The sequence below is a fragment of the Antedon mediterranea genome, chromosome 5, assembly GCF_964355755.1.
Source record: "Antedon mediterranea chromosome 5, ecAntMedi1.1, whole genome shotgun sequence".
Lineage (NCBI taxonomy): Eukaryota > Metazoa > Echinodermata > Crinoidea > Comatulida > Antedonidae > Antedon > Antedon mediterranea.
This window is the reverse complement of record NC_092674.1, coordinates 5569586-5596060: the sequence shown is the minus strand read 5'-3', so window position 1 is coordinate 5596060 and position 26475 is coordinate 5569586. Positions and strand designations below refer to the sequence as shown.

The window sequence follows — 26475 nt, the reverse complement described above, 5'->3', positions numbered from 1 at the left end:
TTAATGTGTTATGCAAACAATGATATATCCATTCTAACATATGTTAATCCATGTTACAACTAACGTCACACACACATGATAACTTTAAAATCGGAAGAGTTATATCGACTAGTTCATTAGTGGAGAGCCAGCAGTGATAGTTTGATGGAGTTTGACCTACCTTTTATAGATCAGGTTAATTAACTTGCCTAGCTTCTAAATAAAATGAATAAATCAAATATATCATAGTCGTTAATTTGTTTCAGACAGAGTGATTTACATGGGCCGCATAGCCGTCACTAGATTGCTGTAACTAATAAATTGATATTGTGTAACAGACTCAAGCGTCTGTATTATTCAAACGGTCTATTTTCAAAATGTGATAAAAATCGTTTCTTTAGGGTAAAGCTTGGTTCCCACTAGCGACGCAATGTAACGCAACATAAGCAAATGCCCTTCTAATAATTGTGTTTTCCCCCGCCTGCATGAAATAAAACCTGCGATGTTTGCAGCACTATTGCATCGTTGGTTCCCACTTGTGATTACGCAATACGGCATTTGCGTCGATACGTAGCTGGGTTCTAGTGGGAACCACGCTTAAAAACAACCATATAATCTGTCATAATTGCAAGTATCGTCATGCGCATACAAAGATTTTTTATCATGCGCAATATTGACATACCATGGAGACATACCTTTATTCTGTACAAGTCATTCTGCTAGTCCTTTTTATAAATATATACTGTAGAAGTACTATACAAAGAAAAATGTTTGCGATTGGTCCCAAAATTAGTGCAGGAAAAATTAGGTAAATTAAAAAAAAAAATTTTTTAAAGCGCCTGACATCCATCAAATGGCAATAAAATAGATGTGAGTTGTCAGCTGATATGCCTAAGTTACCTTACTCTTGTTATGTGGGTACGTCTCTATGGATTATTACTTACTTTCTTCGTATTTTCATGTGCTTTCAAAATAAATTTGACTTAGGTTACAGTCTTTGGGGCACAATGCAGTGGCAGGGAGCAGCTAGAGATCGTTCACTATGGCAGAAATATGCTGAGGCTTTCGTCCAGCAGTGGTGAACAGTCATTTAACATCAACAGCCACCACCTCCACTCAATGGTTTTGTAATGATCAGTAAAATATATTCGCTATAACATGAACATTTTCTTTATATAGTACTATATGCATAGATTGACTTGAATTTGATATGCATAATACAACAAAGAAGTTAGTAGAGTCAACATATTTTTAGAACCCACTTTTAGGACGACACCATATTCTGGAAACACTTGATTCGACTGTACATTATGTTGGACATATGAATGACTGCGATATATTTTAGTTATTTATTTCAACAATATTTTACGAGCGTGGTCCAAACAGCCGAAGCTGATCATTAGGGATCCTCACAGAAATACATCATGACAAGACATAAACATGTAACATTAACAATAGAAATAAAATTAAAATAAATATAATTTATAAAGATAAAATAAAGCACAAAGAATTTAAAATCAAAAGAAAAGATAGGAAAAAAGAAGTAACTAAAAACAAGAAGATGGTTCTTGAGCATAAATTAAAGGATAATACAACAATGATAGGAAAAAATACTAAATTTACAGAGGGCAGCAAACCAGTTTGACTTGGTAACAAAAAAGTTGAACATGTTGTTTATTGACGATGATGTAGCAGAAAGAGGAAGAGGGCTCAATTCTGGTAATAGATATCCCTGTTGTAACATAACCTAATTATGTGTTAAAGGGATCAGAACAGTATTAGTAATATATTCAATGAGATGAATGAAATGAGATATGAAGAACATTGTTACAAATTCATGAAAATTTATTGGTACATCCAAAATACATGTATTATAAACACTAACATTATCATTACTTACAAAAACAAAAATACAATATGTAATGGTTGCAAAATAGAAAAATGTATTCACTTGCATATATAATCCCCACCAATTTTATAATTAACTTTTATCTTATAAAACAAAATATACAAATGTAAAAATATAGTATTAGTGTTTTTTCTTCGTTTTTTTTTACTCTAAAATAAGTTTTATTAACAATAAACTTCTTTGTTATAAAAATGTCATTTCTAAATGATAAAAATAATCATTTTTAATGATAAAAATTCTCGTAAACTATTTATGAAACATAGAAATAACCAATACATGCACTGATTATGTTTAAATAACATAGTATAAGTATTTACTTGTATAGTGTACTATATTAAATAAGGTATATAAAATTGAAGAAAAAAAAGTAATTAAACAATACAGCGTGAACTACTACTACACTAACTACTCTGATGTAATATATATTTCTAACTTGCGTAGTCTACGTATATTTTTAAATCCGACAAAAGGATATTTTGTATAAACTTTCTAAGAAATGGAATTAAAGAAAATGGTCCTGACTTTATATACTTTATAATTTATCATTTATTTTCAGAATATATCAATCACCGTGTATGTTATCATTTCATTTAAATATGTATAATATTTTGCCTGAATTGTAATTATTAAAATTAATCTATATTTATATATTTATATAGTGTTATATTTTGCTTTTTAGGAATGTTGCCCCTCTTATAATAAATAATAAATGTTACTTTGATTGATTGATTGATTGATTGATTATTTTCCCCGCCATCTTTATGCCGATTTTCCAAGCGCACTACAAACACCATATTAAAGATCAGGAAGGAATTATGACAATGTTCCCGATTATTAATATGCGATCATTATATTCATATATTTATATGACATTGCCTGATTTGTAATTATGAAATTAATCTACAATAATTTGCCACATTACTTTATTTTGCTTATATTCCCCACCATCTCCTGGCCAAATTTCCATGCACTAAAAACATTCACATTTAAGTTTATTTTTGTGGAATCATTTAGTTCAACTAATACCCTTTTCACATCTGCATAACTTGTAACCAGGTTTGATCTCTTGATTAAGTACATGTTTTCATACACGCATATGTGAACCCTGAGAAATCTCGGAAGGAATGCTTAGTTGCGCGCTATTTGATTACTGTGATAGGTCAGTTAAATACCAGGGCAAAACATGCGTGCGCAGTAAAATCTCAGAACATCTCGAAACAAAAACAGGCCTCTCAACTGTGTGTTTTCTCATGGGAGATTTTCCTCAAAACTGTATTCACACTAGGTAAACCTGCTAACAACTTGTTACAAGTTGTTACATTTTGCAGATGTGAAAAGGGTATTATAAGAATTAGCAAAAGCTAACTCTTTCAATACGAAACTTCCTTAAACTGAAACAAGATTTTTCCTTAGATAAAAAATTTCCAAATTCTTTCCCACTACTTAAAACTATTAAATTGAAATTAGACTTTCTTTTTCCAGAAGTGGAAGTCCGATATTGGGAGAGTTGACTGTTTGTACACTGCAAATCTAATATATGATAGGACACAAGCAAGTAGACAAAATAAATAAACCAAATATTTTCAAATATGGCTTCTACGTATATAATTTAGTTTTTTGGATTTGATGTTTGTTTAATTTTTTTCTGATGGAATCCTTACAGTTTTAAAACTTATTTGCCTAATAGTTATACATATATTCTCTAAAATTATGAGTTTAATTTGCTATTGTATTGTAAAAACAGAACAATATATAACATAATAGGGACCGATCCTCAAAAAAACTAAACTGTTTAATGTTTAAATTGTCTCGGCTCATTTACGCCATATGTGTATTGTATGTTGAATATTATTCTAATTGTAATTAGGTAATTTTGCATGTAATTGTAATTCCAGTTCTAAAATTAATTTTTATTACTTATTTGATATTTATTTATATTTTACTGTATTACTGTTTATAATTGCTCAGTAAACATTGCTAATTTTAGTGTTCAATATTTTTTACATTTTGATTCATCTAGTTAAAGCTTTTTCTAAAATTTTTCCCTTTTTCATGTCTGTAGTATGAGGTGCATACAGATAAATGAATTGATTGTTCCTTAACACAGTCAACTCTATCAATACCAAGCCTCTGAAAAATCCTAAAACCAGACTTTTCTTTTTATCCAAAAAGCTCAGCTTAAATTCTTTTTTATCATTAAAACACAAATTTAGAATACCACCCTTTCCAGAAAACCAGACATATTACGCCAGCCCAAGATTCAGAGAGTTGACTTAGCATTAACAATTAGTTTTAAACTTACAACTAGATTACAGTAACGAATGGTGACAAAAAAAGTCAGTTCAATTTGCTTTTTAAAATTTGTTGTGATAAAACATTAATTCAACATGGTACTATAAAGTGTTTGTAATTGGGAGAATAAGAGATAAGATATGAATATAGAAACAATTTTGAATTATTTAATCAAACATATTATTATTATAAATACGTCGAGGATTCAAATAATAAATGTCAGATTTTAATTACTTAAATCTAAATTAGCGGAAGCTATGGTATTAATATGCATGCAATGGCTAAACTGAAGCATTAGAAAAGTTAGAACAACTTAAAAAAAAAACAAAAGAAAAATGAAAATGAAGAAATAAAATTAACAATGAATATCAAACGCACATAAATTAGTATCCACAAAACAAAAATTAAAAACTAAAAGTAATATTAATACCTTAAATAATTATTGTAAAGAATCTTTATCTTGATCTGTAAAAAGGAAATATGCAAATTAGTTAAGTTACAATAAAAAAATAAAAATTCCCCATAAGAGAACATAAATTAATACTGCACTCTATAGTTTTTAAAGCACAGCCTTAACAAATCAGCATTTCCAATTAAGTTTTAGGGTGCAACCAGCAACTTAGATTTTACAGAAAAATATATTTTACAGAAAAATATATTTTACAGAAAAATATATTTTACAGAAAAATATTTTTTTTTTTAATATAATTTTTTTTAAATGTGTAAACCACAAAACTGTGAATATTGTGATTCCAGCATTTCCGCAATTGTCTAGTATAAAACTTTTTAAAAATAAAACTATAAAAACAAAAACCCAAATAATAATATAACGCACCAAGCCGAACATTATCAAAGGCGTGGGGAAGAAACACAATTGCAAACAAAAAGGAATTCAACTGTATAAGATTTTAGAAATGAAGATTTGCTGAAAAGTTGCAGATTTGCCGACATTATGTAAAAGGTACGAAATGTTAGATTAGAAACATTTCATGCCTTTAAGTTAGTTTCGCAAAATAAAAACAAAATAAAAATATTGTTAAAAATTTAAGTGCAGATTTATATTTACATACTTTACAGTTACAATAAAAAAAAGTTACTTTAAATTGAAATGATTGAAAAAAAAAATGTTTAGAAATTGAATGAACTTAAAAACAATGCATTTAATGCAAGATATAAAAAAAATGTTTTTTTCTTTTTTGATAAATAAACCTTGATTTGATCATGTGATGCTTGTAGTTTTATCGAAAATCGGCATACAATTCAGTACTGTTTGGTTCATATATCCCTACAAACAACAAAAAACCGCGTGATTTTCCTGAATCAATAGTGTTCTTAAAAATCATCGGTGTAGCTCATACTATTACCTAACGTTCGATGTATTTGAGAGAAAGGGGGACGGTCTTCAGGTTTCTGAAAAAAAAAAAAAAGGTTTTCAGTACACATAATCCCAAACTCATTCTGGTAAACCAATTTTATGGTAAAGCTAAAAAAAATGTATGTGGTTCAACCAACCAAACCAAAATTTCATCTTATCTAGGCTTTACTTTTTTTGGTAACAATTTATGAAGATAATAATTATTTAATTGTGTAGACTCGCTCGACATCAATTTTGTCGAAGTATTGTTTCTATCAACGAAAATTATTATCATAATATATTTATTAGAATAACATTATATTTTTGTCACAGACCTCCTCACGACGACTACTTACATTTTCCCAACATCTTCTCATCAGTCGGTAAACATCTGGCGGACAACTTTCTGGCTGTTCCATTCGGTAGTGATGGCGCGTTACTTGATCGACAACTTCAACGTTCGTCATCGTTGGATACGGCATCTTGCCACCCGAGAAGACTTCCCACATAAGAATACCTATAAATTATGATAAAAAAGAGTTTCTTTGAATTGTTAATTCCCCTTTTGCAATCAGGATATGCGAAGATATACTGTTTTTGTTTGATCAGTCTATGCAAGGCAATCTAACAACAGGACACTGAGCTCGCCTTGCCCAGATAGGAACTTGTAACAGTCTTTTGATCTTATGTCTAGTTTACTAGGGAAGGGGGGATTACTGAAAATTGTGAAGATATGAAGGTAAAAGAAGAAGAGGTAGGAAAAGGATAGCTATGCTTGATAGATTAACAAATATTACAATACATAGCTAAAAGCACTAAACATAGAAGTACGGAGAAAGAAGACTGTCATGGACCTGCCAGTTGGCAGATGACAAGGTACACAAGGTAGGTAATAATAATAATAATAGATAGATTTATATAGCGCAAATAAACGATGTCTCTATGCACTCGACAATAAAGAGAAAGAGTGGAAAACAAAATGAAGAGAACAAAAAGACAAAACACCAAGCTAGCACCCAAACAGGAGTATGGGCATACACCATCACCGCTAACTGGGGATCAGGTAGGTAGTTTACTTACCAAAAGACCACACGTCTGACTTGCTACTGAATCTAGTATAGTGAAGCACTTCAGGCGGCGTCCATTTAATTGGGAATTTTGTACCTGAACTTGTATAGTCATCATCTAAAACATACCTTTTAAATAATAAATTAATCATTATTTTAATATTAATTAACGTGTTAATTAGTAATATGTTCCTAATGTGTGAAAAATCATGGAAACACTGTGAAGTAGGGATATCTATCTAGTAATAAATATTAAGTTAATAAATTATTAATTACTTTGGAGTTCTCTTCTGTAAATATGTAGAAAAGCATGGAAAAACTAAGGATGCGGTGCAAGTTTTAAATATTTAAACAGTAGGCCTGCTAGGGCCATAAAAAATACTGGGAGAAAATGTCTGGGGAGGGGGAAGCCAGCCTGCTCCCAATAATTAGTGTTATCCTTGAGGGAAGAGTAAATGAAAAATGCTTGAGGAGAGTTACATCCAGAAGTGGGTAACATAATCTGGGATGATAATAGTTAGTTTTTCACCTTATTTATAGTAACAATTATAATAATCAATCAATAAATAATATATGATATCCTAATTGGTTATCCGCAACGAAGTTGCAGGATAACCTCTTGTGATTGTACGAAATCATTCTGTATGATTTTTGTGTAACGCTTTTCTCTAAAACTCGCAACCATAACATTTCGGTAACTATCTTAACATATTGACATTTACGTAACGTCGTCAAGCGAAGCTTTTCATGACGTTTACAATTGCGCAACGTGACTTACGCGCGATTTAACGATTTTTTCGTATTTAACATAGCTCGACAACCAAATAACATTTCAACTTGAAACTTTGCAAAAGTTTAATTTATATCATGCGCTAACTTTCTGTTGACAAAAAATTACGTGTTTTACACAAAGTTACGCGCGCACGCGCATTTAAAATTTAAAAATGCGCAAAATTAATTTATAATCAACTTTCTACGCGTTTCATGTCGTTTTAAGCATGTCAAAAATTCCCACGCGTGCGCACATTTTTACGTATTGAAAACGTACTTTTTTCGCGTGATTTATATTTTTCCAGCCTTTTCTAGTAATTTTACCAAATTTTAAACAATTTCGACTTAAAGATACGTCATACGAGCACGTCGAATTGGACAATTTGCGCGCGTTTTTTATGAAAAGGTTAAAAAATTCGTTTAAAATATGCCTTTTTTTAAACAGTCGTAATTTCTAAACTAGACGGTCAACTTTTTGTGGATGGCATTTCTGGAAGTAGATGAGTTGTAGATATCGGATCAGGTATTAATATGGCTAACCGGACATTGTGACATCATCGTATGGCCACGCGAATATAAAATTTAGGATTTTTGTATCTTTCGTCATAGCTCATCACATTGAATAGAGCGCATCTCCACTTATCCGTTTTCCATTTTCACCCCGATTTTGATTTTGTCTAGGTCAATCAAGTATCTTTCGCATGAGTTAAAAATATTTTAATTTTTTTGACGTCATCATGCCTAAAAATTTAAATCACGTGTGGCATTAATTTCATCTTTACAGTAAATTTTAATCTGTTATAGCTCGTAAGAATAAAATGTGATAATCACGATTAAAATTTTTTCTGGAAGCTATTGGATTGTAGATACGAAATTATGTAAAAATGTTGCCAATCGGATGTTGTGACGTCATCATATGGCCAGTTAAATAAAAAAGGTCGTATTTTCATCTTTTGCGTCATAATTCATTACATTTAAAAGAGCGCGCATCAATATTTCACGTATTCAAATTTCTTCTACACGCTAATACGTTGTTGCTGAGATAATTTCCTTTCGGAATTGCTACCTTCGCGTTTCATTTTAAAACCGTCAACATGTTAAAAATTGCAATAAATAGCGGGTCCCGTAATTTCACCTAGTCTACACTGTATGTGATATGGATACAGATTATACTGTGTATATACTATATATGAATTTAAATAATAAAATTCAGCAATAACAACATATCATATTCTTCAGTTCAGGTCATAATGCCAACGTGAACACTTCCTTTTGTCCTCAACCTATCCCCTTAATGTTAATGTTGCACCACTTGCGCGGCGGATAACCAAACTCGTCAAAGTGACGAGTTACATGTCTAGTGATTATTTTAGAATTTTCAACAAAAGTGTCAACAACAGTACCTTGTTAAACCAAAATCAGCTACTTTTACAATGTTCCGGTCACCAACCAAACAATTTCTTGCGGCCTAAAGTTGAATAAATTTACCGAAATATTATTTGAACAGTAATGATTAAATATAATTTTACATTGATGGTAGCTAATGAATGTTAGCAGAAATAAAATGCACATGCCAAGATCTTATAGATATTAATGTTTTGTCTGTTTTTTTTAATGTACTGTATTTAGGGAAATTGCCCATGATAACAGTAAGTTAATTATTCTTAATGATGGAAATCCTGTTTACAGGACAAAAATATACACAAGAGATGCTTTACATATACAAAGACATAAACAAGTGTTTGGGAGTGGAGTTGGGATTGGTAGACGAGCATCTAAAGCTTGGTTTCCACTAGGATGCAACAAAAGCACGTAAGACACAATGCAAGTGAATTGACCAATCACAAGCATTTCGAATAATACATCGCTTTTGATTGGTGAATTCGCTTGCATTGCGGCTGACATTCTTGGGTTGCATCCTAGTGGGAACCAAGCTTAAACCAATATTTTTTTAATGAAATTATGGAATACAGTATATCTACTGTATATGTAAAGCTCTGTCTACATTATCAAACTTTATATTAAAAAAAGGGGGTGTGCCCATATATGTACATGATGATGTCATACCACTACCATATTTAAGCATATCACTACCATATTTGGGCTCAATACTCACAAGATCTCTATGGATAAACTTCTTTGATTCTAAATACTTCATTGCTGCTGACACTTGATGGCACATGAACACTAACAAACTACTTTTATCTAATAACTCTTGGTGGCGCCGTAAGTAAAAGAGCAAACAGCCTGCACAATAAAACAAAATTATAATTTTAATTTCTTAAAATGATGCATTGTCCCTTTGACTAATTACAAAAAAATTTTTTTTTTATATTAAAAAAAAAGTGGGTCATTTTGAAGTATAATAGTTATTAACTTTCACCAAAAATTAGTTGAAAAAAAAATAATTTAACCGAAATACGGACGTTTTTTTGTCCAAAAAATAACTTTGACTTCCAGTCAAAGTTTTCGATCAAAACATATCTCATAAAACTTCCTCGCGATCTGTGTGAAAACACCTTCTCAACCGCGATGAGTTGTAAACAATCCTAATTAGCATCATGCATAATGCATACTCGTGGTTTGAAATCTTTGTTTACTTTCGCTCGTGACGATTTTCCAAACGAAATGTAATCAAATTAATTTACCTGTTAATTTACGTAAACTTGTTGTTTTTGCCTCGAATTTTCGACTTAAAGTGAATAACTTTAATATTACTTGGATATGGCCAATTTAAATTTAGAATATTTTTTTTTTTCATTTTTTGTGTTTCAAGGGACAATACATCTTTAACACAACACATTTCTCACATACTTATACACAGACTTGCCACATTTCATTTTTTACACAATGATAAATAAATTAATAGGTACAAATTATTATTAAGGAAACTGGGAACTTTCTGCATTCTCACTCCTGAGGACGATCAAAGTATATGGATTGAAACGTCAAGAAAATCAAATATTCTTGTCAGAACTATATATACATGGTGTACCACAAACTTTATATCAACATTTGATTTCACCATGCAAACCTTCAAAGAATATGACTACAAATGATGATGTTGACTTCATAGTATATTATGTTTCGAACTGTTTAATATATTATAGTTTTATTGAAAAATTAGAAACACGGCAGACACAGTTCAGTTCAGTAAGTTTTGATACCTCGATAAATTATGCATTACATCATTGTCACCGCACTAAAATCAATTTTCAATACTAAAATAGAAATATATGGAACAATATCATAATAGTGGAAACTAATGTTATCAAATCTACGTTTCGCGGTACATCTGAGATATTTAAGGTAGGTAACCAAGGCGGAGATTTGTCCCAAAGTTTTTCCATTGTGCTCGCCTATGCCCTAATTTATATATAGATTTTGCGATCATGCACCGAAAATATATTGAAATTTTGAGATACAGAATTTAAGGTTGTCACCCATGTGCAAAATAAATTAACGATTAATGATGTCATAGGTCGTAGGTCAAATCAACAAGTGTGCCTACCTTTTGGTATATATTCTGTGATGATCCTCAATGGCCTTGTTCTACTAGAAACACCGTATAATTGCACAAGATTTTCATGTTGTAATTCTCTGAAATAAGGAGTGTAATAAATTGTATTTTCCAAAAACAAAAAAACAAACACAACAAGGTGTATTGACCTTGCTATTAGCATACTGTATCATGCTAGATAAGGAAGTAAGTCAATGTAAATAGAAAGTTGGCCTATTTACAAAAACACTTAAGTGACTGACAAATAAATGGACTTTACTAACTTTGAGGGTTTGTTTTGAATTTAAATTTGATTAACTTTACTGGTAAAAACTTAATTGGCGCCTAAAAATATGTTACAAAGTAAATTCCAAAGTAGAGTATGAATAAACAATACTATCTGTATGCGCTGTAGATAAACCGTAGGACGGAATAATCAATAAAAATGTATGTATGCAGCAGTTGAGGAGTCCTATTGTATTACAAAATTACTCCATTTTACCAACTTCCCTCTCAACCTCTGCTGAGGGTGAGCCAGGTGAAGAGGAACCTAAATGTGGTAGAGCTATAGCTTGGTGGTTAACACACTTGCCTTCCAATCCCAAGGTCCAGGGTTCAATACTGAACTAGTGCCAGGGTTATAATTCACAACTCTTTCAACTGCACTCCCTAAGCCTCGAATGAGACTATGAGACTTAGTTTATAAGCACGATAAATTATAAAATAGTTTATCCAGTTTGTGCTCGCTGTTGGATGCGTATGGTGAAGAGGAACCTAAATGTCATCCAAATTGTCTTACTTCATAACCTGTGCCTCTTCAATGAATTCATCCTCAGACATGCTCCCTTCCTTCATCGTTTTAACAGCAACAAATTTTCCATTTTTTAACTTCCCGAGACGTACTACGCCAAACTGACCACTTCCGAGCTCCCGTAGCAAAGTCAACTCAGCCGGGTTGATCTCCCATTTATCTAAAAAAATAACAAGAATTGTTAAGCTCTGTCTACACGATCAAAAATTGATGTGTCAACAAAAATTGATGTGCCCATATATGGACATGATGATGTCATATCACTACCATATTTGGGTATATCACTACCAAATCTGGGCACATCACACCTTTTTTGTCAAACTAGTTTTGATAGTGTGGACAGAGCTAAAGACCATGCATGCTTTCACTATTCACAAAGCTAAGGAAAATAAATTAAGGGAAATAAAAAAGACATATTTCACTCAATTGGTGAATAGGGTCACTAGGGTCAAATGACCAACTAAAATGTCAGAATTGTTACCTTGGTGAATTAAACAAGTATATATTTATTATATTTAAAGATGTACTATTTCAATTTATCAAAACTTACCTGATCCGAGACCAGCTGTTGTTGGAGGTATATATCCAGGTGGATTTCGCAATCTTGTTACTAAACCTGGGGGAAAAAAACACAAGATTATAGCCTTATGTGTTTTCCTCGCATGATAATATTACACGTCCTTGTTCCTTCACAAATATCTTTCACAATGTTGGCGCATATGTATTTGTATAATTGTATAATATATAATATTTGTATAACTTTTTGTTATTTACTATTTGCTATTATTTGTTGTTCTTCTTGACGGACCATATTTATTATGTGCAATATGATATTGTATCATGTTCTGTACACATGTAAAAACTACTTATCTATATATAAATTTACGTAAGGGCAAAATTAGGTAAATCGCGCGTTATTTCTAGAATGTTTACTCGATGGTTTATAAAGTTGGTTCGTACTTTCGGTAATGATTTTAACCGCCTGATGTAACCCTGTTTACTAATTAAATTGAGTTCGATAATTAGTTATTGACGATTAAAACGAATTTAGGTTCAACGATTTGCCCCAAATAGGGGTGTTTTTCGATCGTGGTATACACTGTCTAATGGATATCCGTCTTGAAAAATACCCGCAGACGATAATACGAGGATGCTTCGCATTTTCCTATCTCCTCCTACGATAATTGTTTTTAATGGCTGAAAACCGGTTGAACAGCTCGAGTACAGCATCATAATGTTGAAGACAGGCCGATTTTCTTAAAAAAATACTATTTTGATAGATTTAATATACGTTTATACAAATGTATTGATTTGCGATGAATGGAACATTCCAATCTCTGTTCCACAAGTGTCTATTCCCTCAGGCGTCGTAAAGGCAAGTACTGTATACTCATAACAGAAATTCGATCCATTTTTTTTTTCAATCTGTGCTGCAGAGGTTGGATATACATTTTTTTAAAACAGATAATGAGCTAGCGTTTTCACTCGCCGTATTATTATATATATTATGTACAAATCGTTATTATTGCAGTTAATTCACCCTTCCCTCACTGGCATGAGTAGCGTTGTAAAACCAGTAGAGGATAGGCCTACGGTACATCACATGCCCTAAACGCAGAACAACTTTGGTGGGTAGGGTAGGAACCAACTTAAGTATGAATTGGCTCTAAGAAACAATTGAAAACCATTAGGCCTACTAATTAAGTTGAGTTAGATAATTTAATATTTATTGACGATTAAATCGAATTTATGATTTTCCCCGAATAGAGGTGGTTTTCACAAATTGTTTTACATTATATAATAATAATAATAATAGGATTTTTATAGCGCACATACCACTCAAGAGTGCTCAAGGCACATATAAACATATACACGTCGTAGTGATGTATCGTTACATGTACTGTACTATTTCAATCGACTAGGACGGTGACAACAAACAAAGTATTACATCGCAATGTTTTACTGTGTTTAGTGGTATATTGTGTGTAAAACACGAAAACAATAATAATAATAATAATAACTGGTACTTGATATATCGCATTATGCTGAAAGCCTCAATGCACTTTACAAAGACAGAAAAAATTTAGAGAATTACAAATTAAAAAGGTGGGTTTTGAGGAGAGATTTGAAGACACTGCACTGGTGGAAGTAGCCTGACGGATTTCAATAGGCAACGCATTCCATAGAGAAACGGATGTCGAAGAAAATGAACGATTTCCATAAAACTTAGTGGATGGAAGGATGCATTAATATATGGGCAAGAAGAGACTCAGATCTAGATCTCAGAGACCGCTTAGGAACATAAGGTTGAATAAGTTCAATTAATATTTCGTTACTAAATGAATAAAGAATATATTTAAAAATTGTTCCTCTTTGCACCCATCCTCTTCCCCATCCCTCAACCCTAATGTTACATACAAAGCACAAATTAAGTTTGTTTAAATTTGACTTAAACCATTGGTCTCATTTTGTGACAAGTTTCTCTTTCGGAAGTAATTCCCAGTGTGCTAATTTTAGTTGAGTACATAAATCACAGTGTCTATTTATGTATTATTGTCCTGCGGTACGTACATTTGAAATCGCCAGTTTTTTAACGCTGAAATTATTATGTATTCGAGAACCATCTGTAGGCACGACCTAGATGGTACGCGAGCGAAGCGAGCGTACCATCTAGTTATACAAATTTAACAAAGGCCTTCTGATATTGATTTACCGATTCCTCTATCGATATTGCGGTACTTGAAAATATTGATGCATCTGTGTAGGCCTACTCAATGTTATTTTTTTAATTCTTTTCTATTTAACAATGCTGAACAATTAAGATTAAAGCACATGAATTAATAGGCTTCATATCTTAATAATTCTTACCTCCTGCGTTGTGTTTATGGTACTCTACAAGTTCCTCCATTGTGAGAAAGCAATGTTTATCAGATATATAATACTTATTTTGTTTATTGCGCTTTACATGGTAATGTCTAACAGCATCTTCTCCATTGCCAATTCTAAAAAAATTAATAAAAATCAAAGAATCAGACATAAGCCAAAAAACAGTTTTCTTCTGAATGTGTGAATTTGTTTGTTTTTTTTTTAATAAAAAAAAACAGGAAAAAATAAAAAAGAATGTGTGAATTCTGTACTAAAAATGTCACCGACCCTTTAGTTAAGACAGAGAGTGTGTATAATTCCTTAGTACTTGATGGACGAACTGTAAAACATCCCTCCTTGCTTTCAGATTTCAGTTCTATTTCTGTTCGTTGTCGATTCCACGTGCCATTGTACCAACTACAAATTGAACCAAATTATGTTATAAAATATGATATTTGCATAAAAGCTTATTATATTATTTATATTTGAATTGACCGGTATATTTGGGCACATCACATTTTTGTACAACCATCTTCTGGAGAATACTAGGCAATCACCCATATTTTATTTCCTTTTGAACACGACTTATAAATAAAAAATTATAAATATAAAATATATTATACATACTCATATCTTTCTAGACCAGTAGAGTATATAGACTTTTCCTCTACATAATTACTTGGAATAAAGCCACATTGTCTACAGAACAATAAAATATTTATAGTTAATAACAATAATAATATATTTATTTGCAATAAAAATATTGGCGATAGCAACTGACAAGTACCAACAATTAATTATTTCTCTTTACATTTAGCAAACTGCCATTGAGTTCAGGGAAAGAATAAATGGAGATTTTAAATGAAATTTAATTGAAAGTGTTGCTGAAAAACAACTTTCTTAAAGGTGGAAATTCTGTTTACAAACATTAATAAAGTCTTAAGGGTCTTTCACATCTGTGCCTGCAAATCTTATTGTGTGTGGAGTTTCTTTTTTTGGCCATAAAAGAAAATTATAGGAAATTATAAGAAAATATTTCCAAAAAAAATATACAAATTATTCTAGCTATATAAGGAATTTTAGAATAATTATCTCAAATTTACGGTATTGGGTTAATAACCATAAATCTTTAAAGTTCTTTAAAAATTAGGAAAATGTAATCTGGAGAGATTTGAACATGGAACTGCTTGCTTGCAGGGCAAATGTCTTCACCACTAGACCACAAATTGACACACTCACGCATGCTGATTTTTTGCTTTCCACCAGTATTCCCTTGAATCATCTAATATCACATATTCTTCTCCCTTCACTAGTGCTATGTCTTCATCTTGCAGAGGTTCATAGTCAAATTTTGCTATAACAGTCTACGAAAAAAAAACCCCAAAAACATGTTTACAGAAAAATTAATCATATAGCAAAGTGCCAAGAAGATATTTTTTTTAAACCACTATTCATTCATTAAGCAAGGATTTAAGCGAATCGACCTATCAAACACGATGGATTATTCAAACTATTACTTCTGATTGGTCAATTCGTTGTGGATTACATCATTGGGTTTCTTAATGAGAGTTCTTTATTTAAAAAACACCACCAACAGCAAAACAAATTACCAGTAGAACAGTAGCATAGGTTAAGTTCAGCACTTTATCTTCCCCAGATAGGTTAATAACGGTGGAGATAAGATACAGTACTTTCTTTGTGAAACAGATAGGGTTTGAGATACATTTTGTATTGCATAACAATTTTAAAAAGTACAATCAAAGAAAGAATTAAATTCTTAAATTCTTTGTACAGACCTTACTCTACAAGATAGAAGATAAGATATCAGACAATATGGAACAAATTTGCATATTGACCGAGAGAACCGAGACTTCTGTAAGTGTTTTTAAATCCAAATGGCATGATACTATGCATTAAGTACAATTAAGACCTTACTGTGTTCAAAATGAGAGCAGCTACGTTACCCTCAAATAACGTAAAATACAGGGCCCCAACGGAAACCAGTTTTTAAACTGTTTGGGCTACCCTGGGTAAATAAATGTGATAATAATAATAATAATAATAATAATAATAGGACATTTAAAATATTTAGGATTTCAACGTAGATATAGTCGCTAGTAATACTGTATATAAAATTGTCATGCTTACTTTTTGTTTGGGTGGGTTTGGTACTGGGCGTGGTGCAACTGCAGGTCCTGATGGTTGGTGTGCAGCCTGGTGCGTAACCTGGGGTGGGGTCTGTGTAGAATGTTGAATAGCCCGTTGATTTGGCAATTGAATTGGAGATAGCTGAGTTGGTGACTGGTGGGTAGGTTGAAGTATTGGTTTCTTGGGTGGGATACGTTGTTGTGAAACATCTGGTTCAAACTGTCCAAAAAAAGATATAAGTTCAAGATTTAAAGATGTATTGTCCCTTTGACAAATTCCCAAAAAAAAAATAAAAAAAAAAAGGTTTCGAAAAAAAGTTATTAACTTCCACCAAAAATTAGTCGAAAAAAAAATCATTTAACTGAAATACAGACATTTTTGGTTCAAACTTCCAGTCAAAGTTTTCGATCAAAACATATCCCATAATGCAATGCGCTTGTTTGGTTACTCTGTTTGCATAATCATAAACTTCCTCGCGATCTGTGTGAAAACACCTTCTCAATCGTGACAAGTTAGCATCATGTATAATGCATACTCGTGGTTTGAAAACAGAAAAATATTTTAAAACTAAATTTAGGAATATATAAATATTAAAATTAAAAACCTCTTCCCAACTATTAATAATCATTAATTTCAGGAATAAATTATTCCATTTTTTTCTTATTTCCTAGTTTGTGTAAATAATTAAATATCTATATAGTAAGTAAACAACTATTGATTCAAATATACTATGTGAAGATCACTAAATTCTATGTAAAAAACACTTTCCTGACACTATAGAAGTGTAACATGAGAATTTCTTCATTGAGGTCAAAATAAATTCCTCACACATTCTTGGAAGGAAATGTAATCTATTTGTACAGTACAGGGTTAATCCAATCCACAGGGAAAGAAAGGGGAATTTCCAATCACAATGAAAATGTTTATAATTCCAACAAAATGGAAATGAACTACTTTGTGTATCACTGTTCATCGGTGGTTAAAATGGGTAGAAAATATAGATGAATCGTGATGATGGGGTAATAATTATTGATAAATAAATGTTATTACTATTAAAGATGCATTGTCTCCTCCCTGAAAAAATATTTTGTTTACATTTTTTTTGGTCACATAATAGTTATTCACTTGGAACAAAAACTGAATCGTATAAAAAATGTATTTAACTGGAAAAAACTGTAATTTAAAGCAAAAAATAGTCAAATTGGCTGCCAGTCAATAGGTTTTTGGTTGAATTTAGAGAAGAAGAAAAGTCTGATTTAATTTTTCATGTTTTTTGGGGGAAAATACATCTTTAACCTATTTTTTCAAAGAATATTGTTCTCATGGTCCATTGACCTTTAAATATAAAATTGATAAGGAGATACATTGTAAATATTTATATAATATGTACAAATAAAACTTCACAACTATGGTTTCTGTGGCTCTACACTTCATTGGATTTCCTCTTACCTAATTGGTCGGTCACAGAGAGTGCTTTTTAATGGTTCCTCCTCCAATTGGGCCCAAGTAACATCTGGGGTTCCACAGGGATCTCTACTAGGCCCTCTGTTATTTAATATTTTTGTTTCGGATCTTCCCTCTACTCTTCAATCTAATATTCTCCAATATGCTGATGACACTGTTGTCTTCAGGAATATTCAATCTAACTCCGATTCCCTTATCCTACAATCTGATCTTGACAATATTCTTTCTTGGTCCAACGTAAATAAAATGTCACTTAACATCAATAAATGTAAAGTTATGCACGTTTCTCGCTCTTGAAATCCCACTCTCTACCCTTATACTCTTAATGATATCCCTCTATCTCTAACTAACAGCCATAAATACCTTGGCATTACCCTTAATAGTACCCTTTCCTGGCACGACCACATTTTAGCTGTTCACTCTTCTGCCTCCAGGACTTTAGGATTTATCCGTCGTACTGTTGGTACCAATGACTCTCATTCTCTTCTTCTGCTTTACAAATCCTTATGTCGTCCGATTCTGGAATATGGTGCTCCTGTGTGGTTTCCACATTTGGCTTCCCATCTTAATCTCCTTGAAAAACCTAAACGCATTCTTACAAGATACTTTTTTCCAGGTAAACACTTTGAACGTCCTACTTACGCCGAAAGATTAGCTCTCCTTCATCTTCCTTCTTTGACTTCTCGGATTGATTTCCAAACTATTATCTTTGTTGTCAAATGTTTATACACTATTATTGATCTTGATGTTTCTTCTTTTTTTTCTCCTATTTCTCGTCACAAATTTGATCTTCTATTCAGGCCACCCTTTGCTCGAACTGTCTGTTTTCAATCTTAACTGTTTCCTAGATTCTGTAAACTTTGGAATGGTCTTCCCTCTGAATTAAGTGAGCTTGCTCTCCTTGGCAGGTTTCGAGAATTCGAGACTAGTCTTCGCCAACACTATTTCTTTTGATTTTACCTGGTCCCTGCTGTATTTTTTTACATAATGTCTTAGATTTTTATTAATTAATTTTTTTCTCGTCATTTATTTTATATTTATATTATATTCTATTTATGTTAAAGGAAAGTCTTTAAACAGTGATTGGGTTCGCTTGTGACAATCCTGGCTTTTTGTTTCATTATTTTTTTTATGTTTTCTGTTGTAATTGTAATGAGCCGATATTGAAAAATAAAATAAAATCAAATATTGTTTTATAAAAAGGAAACAAAAAACAAGACAAAAATGTTTTAAATATAAAGAGAGATATTTTTTTAATTGGGAGTTTAAAATGGTATTGGGTAGAAAATTCTACAGTAAAATATTCATTACAGCAAAATAATAAAATAGGTATACAAAAATGTGTTAAATATAAAGAGATAGGATGTATTTTTTGAATTGGAGATTAAAATGTTATTGGGTAGAAGGTTTTACAGTAAAATATTCATTATACAGCAAAATAATAATATAGGTAAAAAAATATTTTAAAGAAATAAAAGGAGAAGCAAAAAAGATTATTTAATAAGTTTAGAAAAAGGTAATAATATTGTGGTTGTTAGGAATTAAAGGATAAGGATCTTCCATGTGCACACAAGTCATATGTGTAATTTGATCTCGGATTTTAATTCGCTATGTGATTCGCTACTCTAGACAAGGAGAGCCTCCTGTAGTTGAGCTGTAGCTTGGTGGTTAACATGCTTGCCTGCAAATCTCATGGTTCGGGGTTAAATCCTGACCTAGGGGAGTAACTCACGACTCCCTAAGGCTCAAATGCGAATCAAATGGCCGAGCGGTTAAGGCAGGGGCGCTGTTATGTACCTAAAGAGCCAACAACATCGGCAAGGGTTCGAGGCCGACTCGCTCCTAGTTCTGGAGTCAAGTCTTTTCGGATAAGGACTATAAACCGTAGGTCCAGTGTACACAGTTATAACCTGTGTGTACTTTAAAGAACCCAGTTCATTATTTGAGAAGAATAGGGGGTTACCCCGGTAAACTGGTTCACAAAATAGCCCTGAATCAGGGGGATTACCACCTATCTGATTTGACTCATCAATTGATTATAAATACCTGATAATGTTTAAATGAGTTCTTGCAACCAGGTGCTCCTTGATGAGTCTGCTCACAACATGTCCACTTGTTTGTCCAGGTACCACTGTGGTAACGATCTAACAAGCATTGGTTTTCTAGACACACTGAGAAAAGAAACGGAAAGGTATTTTAAATAATTTAATAAATGTAGCTAATGTCAATCATACATTATTTCTTTATTTTACAGTTAATCACCTCCTTCAGGACACACTGACAAAATAACCTATATTAAAGATAAATTGTCCCCCTAGACATTTTTAGTTGAATATGCCATTTTAATGTCACCTAATAGTTATTCAAAAAACTGCAGCGAAACAAAATTTATTACCTGAACAAATTTTTAATTATTACTGTTTCTTTTGTCTTTTTATAAGTGATTTTTTTTGTGGGTGAGAGGAGGGGATCACAGAAGTGAATAACTTTATTAAAACTGCAAAATGGCCTATTTAAAGTCTGATGCATTAATCTTACTTTTGGGGGACAATACATCTTTAAGAATAAAAAATGATTTGCTTTCAGTAAAAAGAAAAGGGCCATCCTTATTAGGCGTCATCTACAAATTATTTCAGACCACAAATCAGCGTCCAGACGCGTTTTCTATTGTTTACCCAAAAACGCGTCTCAAAACCCGTCTGATTTGGCTGCGTCTAGACGCCAATATACATGTTCGACTATGGCCCCGCCCCTATATACGGCTGACTGCACATTGTTATACTGTGTACTGGTGTTAAACGCGCTACATACAAGTGAATTCATTGAGAGCGTGATATTAAATTATTATTTACAACCGGCAGTAAGACAAACAAATCAGTACAGGTATACCCTTTTACCGCCGACAGAGTATACTGTAAAGCGCAAATTTTCGTTTCTATTTATTTGCGACCTTTTATTTTTGCGATTTTATTTTTCTTGTGCTAAAGAGTGAATTTACCACATGCAAAAACGTTAAAGTTAACTTTTGGAACATGGAATTACTCAAACTATTGACCTACAGTACAGAAAGAAAATACTGCAACTTTACCTACGAAGTAGCTTCGTAGGCTACGTTGTTGGCTTCGTAGGTTCCATTTTTTGGCTTCGTAACCTCAATAAACAACTTTCAATGAGCTACGTTCTGAACTTTGTAGGGAGTTCGTAACCTAAATAAACAACCCTACGATGTTCTTAGTGAAGTAAGAAGGTGTGACCAGGTTGTAAATATATAATATTTTTTAATCGTAACCGTTTCCTTCGTGCGTGTTTACCTACTCAACGGCGAATATAAATATAAATTTCCCACGATTTAAACGTAGAGACACGCGATCCAACACAAGTGAACCTCAACGAACAGGCCAACTAATAAACATATTATAGCGAACGTCCAGTCCATCCAGAACGATGCCGAGAAAAAAAGATCGTAAACAATTCATTCTAAATATAGTATCAGAACGTTTTCAGTCGGTCGCTCAAAAAGACTGCTGACAGAAGACCGTAATAAATACACACCTAGTTTTTTTGGTCACATGGCATGAAACGCGATACTCTGGCGGCTGCCGTCTGACGACGATAAAACAGTAATTAAGATCGTGTACCTGGATTTTGTGTCACATGACATAAAACATAATACTCTCTCTCTAGCTCTAAACTGCTCACATGTTTTATCTTAATATGGAATATATATTTATTTTTCATATCCTAGCCTAGGCCTAGGTGTCGTTGTTTTTATAATTCGCTAACCCAAGGTAGGAGCGTTAATTAATTTATAGGCCTAGTGTAGGCCGCCGAAACTAGGCTAGCCTAGACTTTCTTTCTCTCTGCATGAGCTGAGGTCCACAGGCCCGATGTCGTCTCATCAGCGAATTTCCGTCCAAATTAGGATAACCTAGGCCTAGTCTCAGATTTGTTGGTTCTGTGAAATGATACCAATGTTGTTTCACCATACAAGCAATACAGACGGGTTTTAATCACTCAGACGCGTTTTCTATTGTTTTACCTACTAAACAGCAAAGACGGGTTTTAATCACACAGACGCGTCTTCGCCGCGATTGGGTAGCTCATGAATATTCATAATAGATCGTTAATGAGGTTCAGCATTGGACAGACGCGTCTGATGGGTTGCAAGTTTTCAGACGCGTCTCTGTGGTCTGAAATAATTTGTAGATGACGCCTTAAGGTGTCCTATAGTAACAATTACAAAGTATTTATTTACTTACATTCCTGTATTTTTATGACCCACTCTTTACGTTCATCATCTGAACTTGCAAAAAAATAAAGTTTATAGTCTTCATGGCAAATCTGTAAAAATAATATAAATTATAGAATCTTAACAATTTTTACCTGAACTTTTGCTGTACTGATCAACAGAGGGAATCTCTAAATTGAGAGGTACTGTAAGTAACCTTAATTAGAAAGAAAAGAAGTTGTGATTGTCACAATGTTTACCTGGATACCATGAGGTTTACTGAAAGCCTCTCTATCAACTTCTTGAATCACTTTGACATTTTTTAGGTCAACACTTCCCTTTTTTTGAGCCCTCACCTGGTGGTAAAAAAAAACAGAAAATATATTGTCTATTTCGTTCTTTTACAATAAAACATACAATATCAATGGAAGGGCTAAACAACAGTCAAAACTAATCTTTCTTCTTTAAATACTGACTACTTTATCAGCACAGGACTGTTCTCGCAGAGGGCTCAGTAGACAGACAAAGTGTTAAACATACATGTAAATAATGCATCTAATCATTAGCAGCAGCATTCCACTGCAGAATATGGCAAAGAAATAACATAAATAATCTGCACATTGTAAGTAAGCAAAACTTAAATACTATATTTTATAGCATAATTATAATTACTAGATGGTACGCTCGCTTCGCTCGCATACCATCTAGGTCGTGCCCGCAGATGGTTCTCGAATACATAGTAATTTCAGCGTAAAAAAACTGGCGATTTCAAATGTACGTACGGCAGGACTATAAAACATTGTCGCTTACAGAAACAAATAAATAGACACAATGATTTATGTAGTCAACCAAAATTAGCACCTAGAAACTCACAAAATGAGTCGAAATTTGTTATTTGGACTCATTTAAACAAACCCAATTTTGTTAAATTATTCTTTATATATCTTTATTATCCAATCAGTAACGAAATATTTTTTTTATAGGCCTATACATAATATACCACTAAATAGAGTAAAACATTTCCGATTTAATACTTTATTAAAACTGTCACTGTCTCATGGTCGATTGAAATAGTAAAGTACATTTAAAGACCACTAATACGTTTATATTTTTGTAATTATTAATTAATACAGACGTTGAGAAACAACTGAAAGTAATAAAGTATTATATTATTATGTGTTTATAATCTAAAAGTAGGGGCTACCCACACTCACAGTGATAACGTTTATTAGTATATTTGTTTATATTATATCTAACAGTACCAACACACTTTTGATTTAAATGGCGATCAAAAGTGGTTAATACCTATTTGCAGTATTGTATAGCATTACAATACTATTTCTGTTTATTCTCCAAGGGTCTATAAATTTACCTACTTGTGTTAAACCATGGAGGTATGCAATAATTTGGAATGTTCCATTCATTGCAAATCAATACATTTCTATAAACGTATATTAAATCTATCAAAATAGTATTTTTTTAAAGAAAATCGGCCTGTCTTCAACATTATGATGCTGTACTCGAGCTGTTCAACCGGTTTTCAGCCATTAAAAACAGTTATCGTAGGAAGAGATAGGAAAATGCGAAGCATCCTCGTATTATTGTATGCGGGTATTTTTCACGATGGACATGTATTAGACAGTGTATGCTACGATCGGAAAACACCCCTATTTGGGGCAAATCGTTGAACCTAAATTCGTTTTAATCGTCAATAACTAATTATCTGACTCAATTTAATTAGTAAACAGGGTTACATCAGGTGGTTAAAATCAGTACCGAAAGTACGAACCAACTTTATATACCATCGAGTAAACATTCTAAAAGTAACGCGCGATTTACCGAATTTTGCCCTTACGTAAATTTATATATAGATAATAATGCATGTACAGTATATAATGTTTGATATGGGGGTCAGCCTTGTTTAACTTATTTGACCTCCATCCACACTCATGTTTATTTTAATCTAATTTATAATCAATTTATGTTTTATTAGAATATACAACTGTATCTGTATATTTGATGTGTGTGGAAAATTTAATAAAACAAATAAATAAAAAAAACAAAACATTCAATTTCATCAATGAAATAATATTCAGGTAATTTGCTTCGTTACTTACCCCATTTGATGTAGTGTCGTAATAACTCACACGAGTGTGCGTCAATGAAAAAACCCTCTTTTTGAAATTAGTTGGCGTTAATCCACGTTTATTTTGGGACCTTTTTACCATTACTCCACACAAAATCTCATCCGATCCATCCATATTTAAAAGCCTTCATCAAATAATTGTTTTACAAATATAATGTGATTGTTTTTTTAATGCTATGCTGTCCGATATTTGAATAAAGTTTTGAGACATCACCAAAACATCTGCATAAAAGAAAAAGTAAAAATATACATAAGAAATATTTCTTTTAAAAAACGCCGCTCATTTAATGATGACTACTGTCTACATGCATCTCAATATTATCAGCAAATGTTTTCTCTTTTTCCACACATGTTTTGGGGTGTGTGCATGGCCAGTATGAGTTTCTAGTAATAGTAAAAAGACATTTTTTTAGCCGTAATTAAACTATAAGCTACTGCATGGTAATAACTGTTTCCTGATGCTTCCATTCTCTTGAATATAACTGCCTAATAAAGGAGTGGAGCGAAAACACTGTTATTAATTTACAAATTCACTTGCACTGAGCAAGTGTTGGTCGCAAGCTCTGCTGTTCTACTTTATCGTTTTGATTCTGTTTGAGTGATTCCTTTTAAAATTTAATTATTTGTAGGTATTGGTATAAATTATTAAAATCAGTTTATTACTATAACACCTAGTGGTTGTTTGTATATACTCCAATAAACTGACAACTCAATGAGGAAACAAAAAACAGAATTCCCTTACCTAATGATCTAATAGTACTTTATAAGGATTATATAATAAAACTAAGGATAGGATGTGGGTATTATAATAATAGATAGTGTTGCACTGATAAAAAAAACAACAAAAATAACGTTTTCAGGGCATTTCCGGATATTATTTCATTTAAAAAATGTTGCCGATTGAAAACAACAAGGCACAGTCTACCTTTACACCATATTATTTATCGACTATTTGCATAAATTAATATTTTCAGTACGGTTATCGTGTCATAGGATAATAATTAGGTTTGAAGAATATCGGCACAGTTGACCATGTGTCAAATTGTTTTCAATGATCATGGTCAACTGGGCCTCCAATTCACTGTTTTCTATTGGTCAAGCCAACCATTCTGCTTAATTATGTTGTTTTACGGCAGAGGCAATGAAACCGATGGTCAATTGTTGCCATATGAAATTGGACACACAGTTGACCATGGCAATAGTAAAAAAAAATCCCGCACATTTGACCATTTAAAAACATTACACGACAGTAGATCATAGCGAATTAATTAAAATTACCAGTAAACTGGAGATGTCAAATATATGCACAAAACATATGTTTCTGTACGATACGGGTCAGGGATTTGTTTACCTCCCCAACATGGCCAAAAGGCAACCAACCATGCCGGATACACTAGGCCTAGATACACTTCAAATCAGTTATACTTTTCGTAGGTTTAATTTAAAACTTTTTTCCAACAAATCTAAACACAAATATTGTATCAAAAAGGAAAAATTTTAGTGTAGTACTATTCTAGTAGGCCTATAGTAAACCATATTATTATACCTACCTAGGCGCTCCTATACCTTAATTACTCTAGGCCTAGGCCTAATAAAAATTAAAGCTTGTGGTCGTTTCCGTTGAAAGACAGAGGCAACATCCATACGAGGGCGTACGCAAAGCGGCTGCTACACACAGTACTTGTAGCTAGGCTAGCCTACTTACCTTTCCGTTTTTAGTACGAGCAGTCTACATATTTAAAGCCGTAAAATGTCTTTGGATTCGTACCGACATGATCATCAAATATAATGTTTAACTTCAGGATTAAATATTTAAGAAACGTTTAAAGTTTAAAATACTAAAAAGTTTTCCTAAACTTTAGGACCACAAATATTCTTTGCACACCAACCAACCAAATAAAACCAGGAAATTAAGTTGTGAAACTACACACATTTGAATCCC

General features: G+C 32.4%; 1 protein-coding gene across 2 annotated transcripts; it reads right to left on the bottom strand.

Moving 5' to 3' along the window:
* Window positions 1-1866: 1866 nt before the first annotated feature.
* On the bottom strand, window positions 1867-26408 carry LOC140048498 (tyrosine-protein kinase Tec-like). Of its 2 annotated transcripts, XM_072093228.1 has the most exons (19): window positions 26239-26408; window positions 24505-24755; window positions 22648-22743; window positions 22419-22500; window positions 20206-20330; window positions 16696-16914; window positions 15787-15911; window positions 15175-15246; window positions 14836-14964; window positions 14551-14684; window positions 12233-12298; window positions 11671-11842; window positions 10884-10972; window positions 9489-9619; window positions 8776-8840; window positions 6615-6730; window positions 5891-6051; window positions 5545-5590; window positions 1868-4645 (listed from the first exon to the last, which is right to left on the bottom strand). In XM_072093228.1, exons 2-19 carry the CDS (start codon window positions 24646-24648, stop codon window positions 4620-4622), a joined length of 1998 nt encoding a protein of 665 aa, XP_071949329.1. In that variant the 5' UTR covers window positions 24649-24755; window positions 26239-26408; the 3' UTR covers window positions 1868-4619. The 2 variants fall into 2 exon arrangements, with proteins under 2 accessions (XP_071949328.1, XP_071949329.1); XM_072093227.1 differs by having other exon boundaries at window positions 1867-5590.
* Between the last annotated feature and the right edge of the window lie 67 nt (window positions 26409-26475).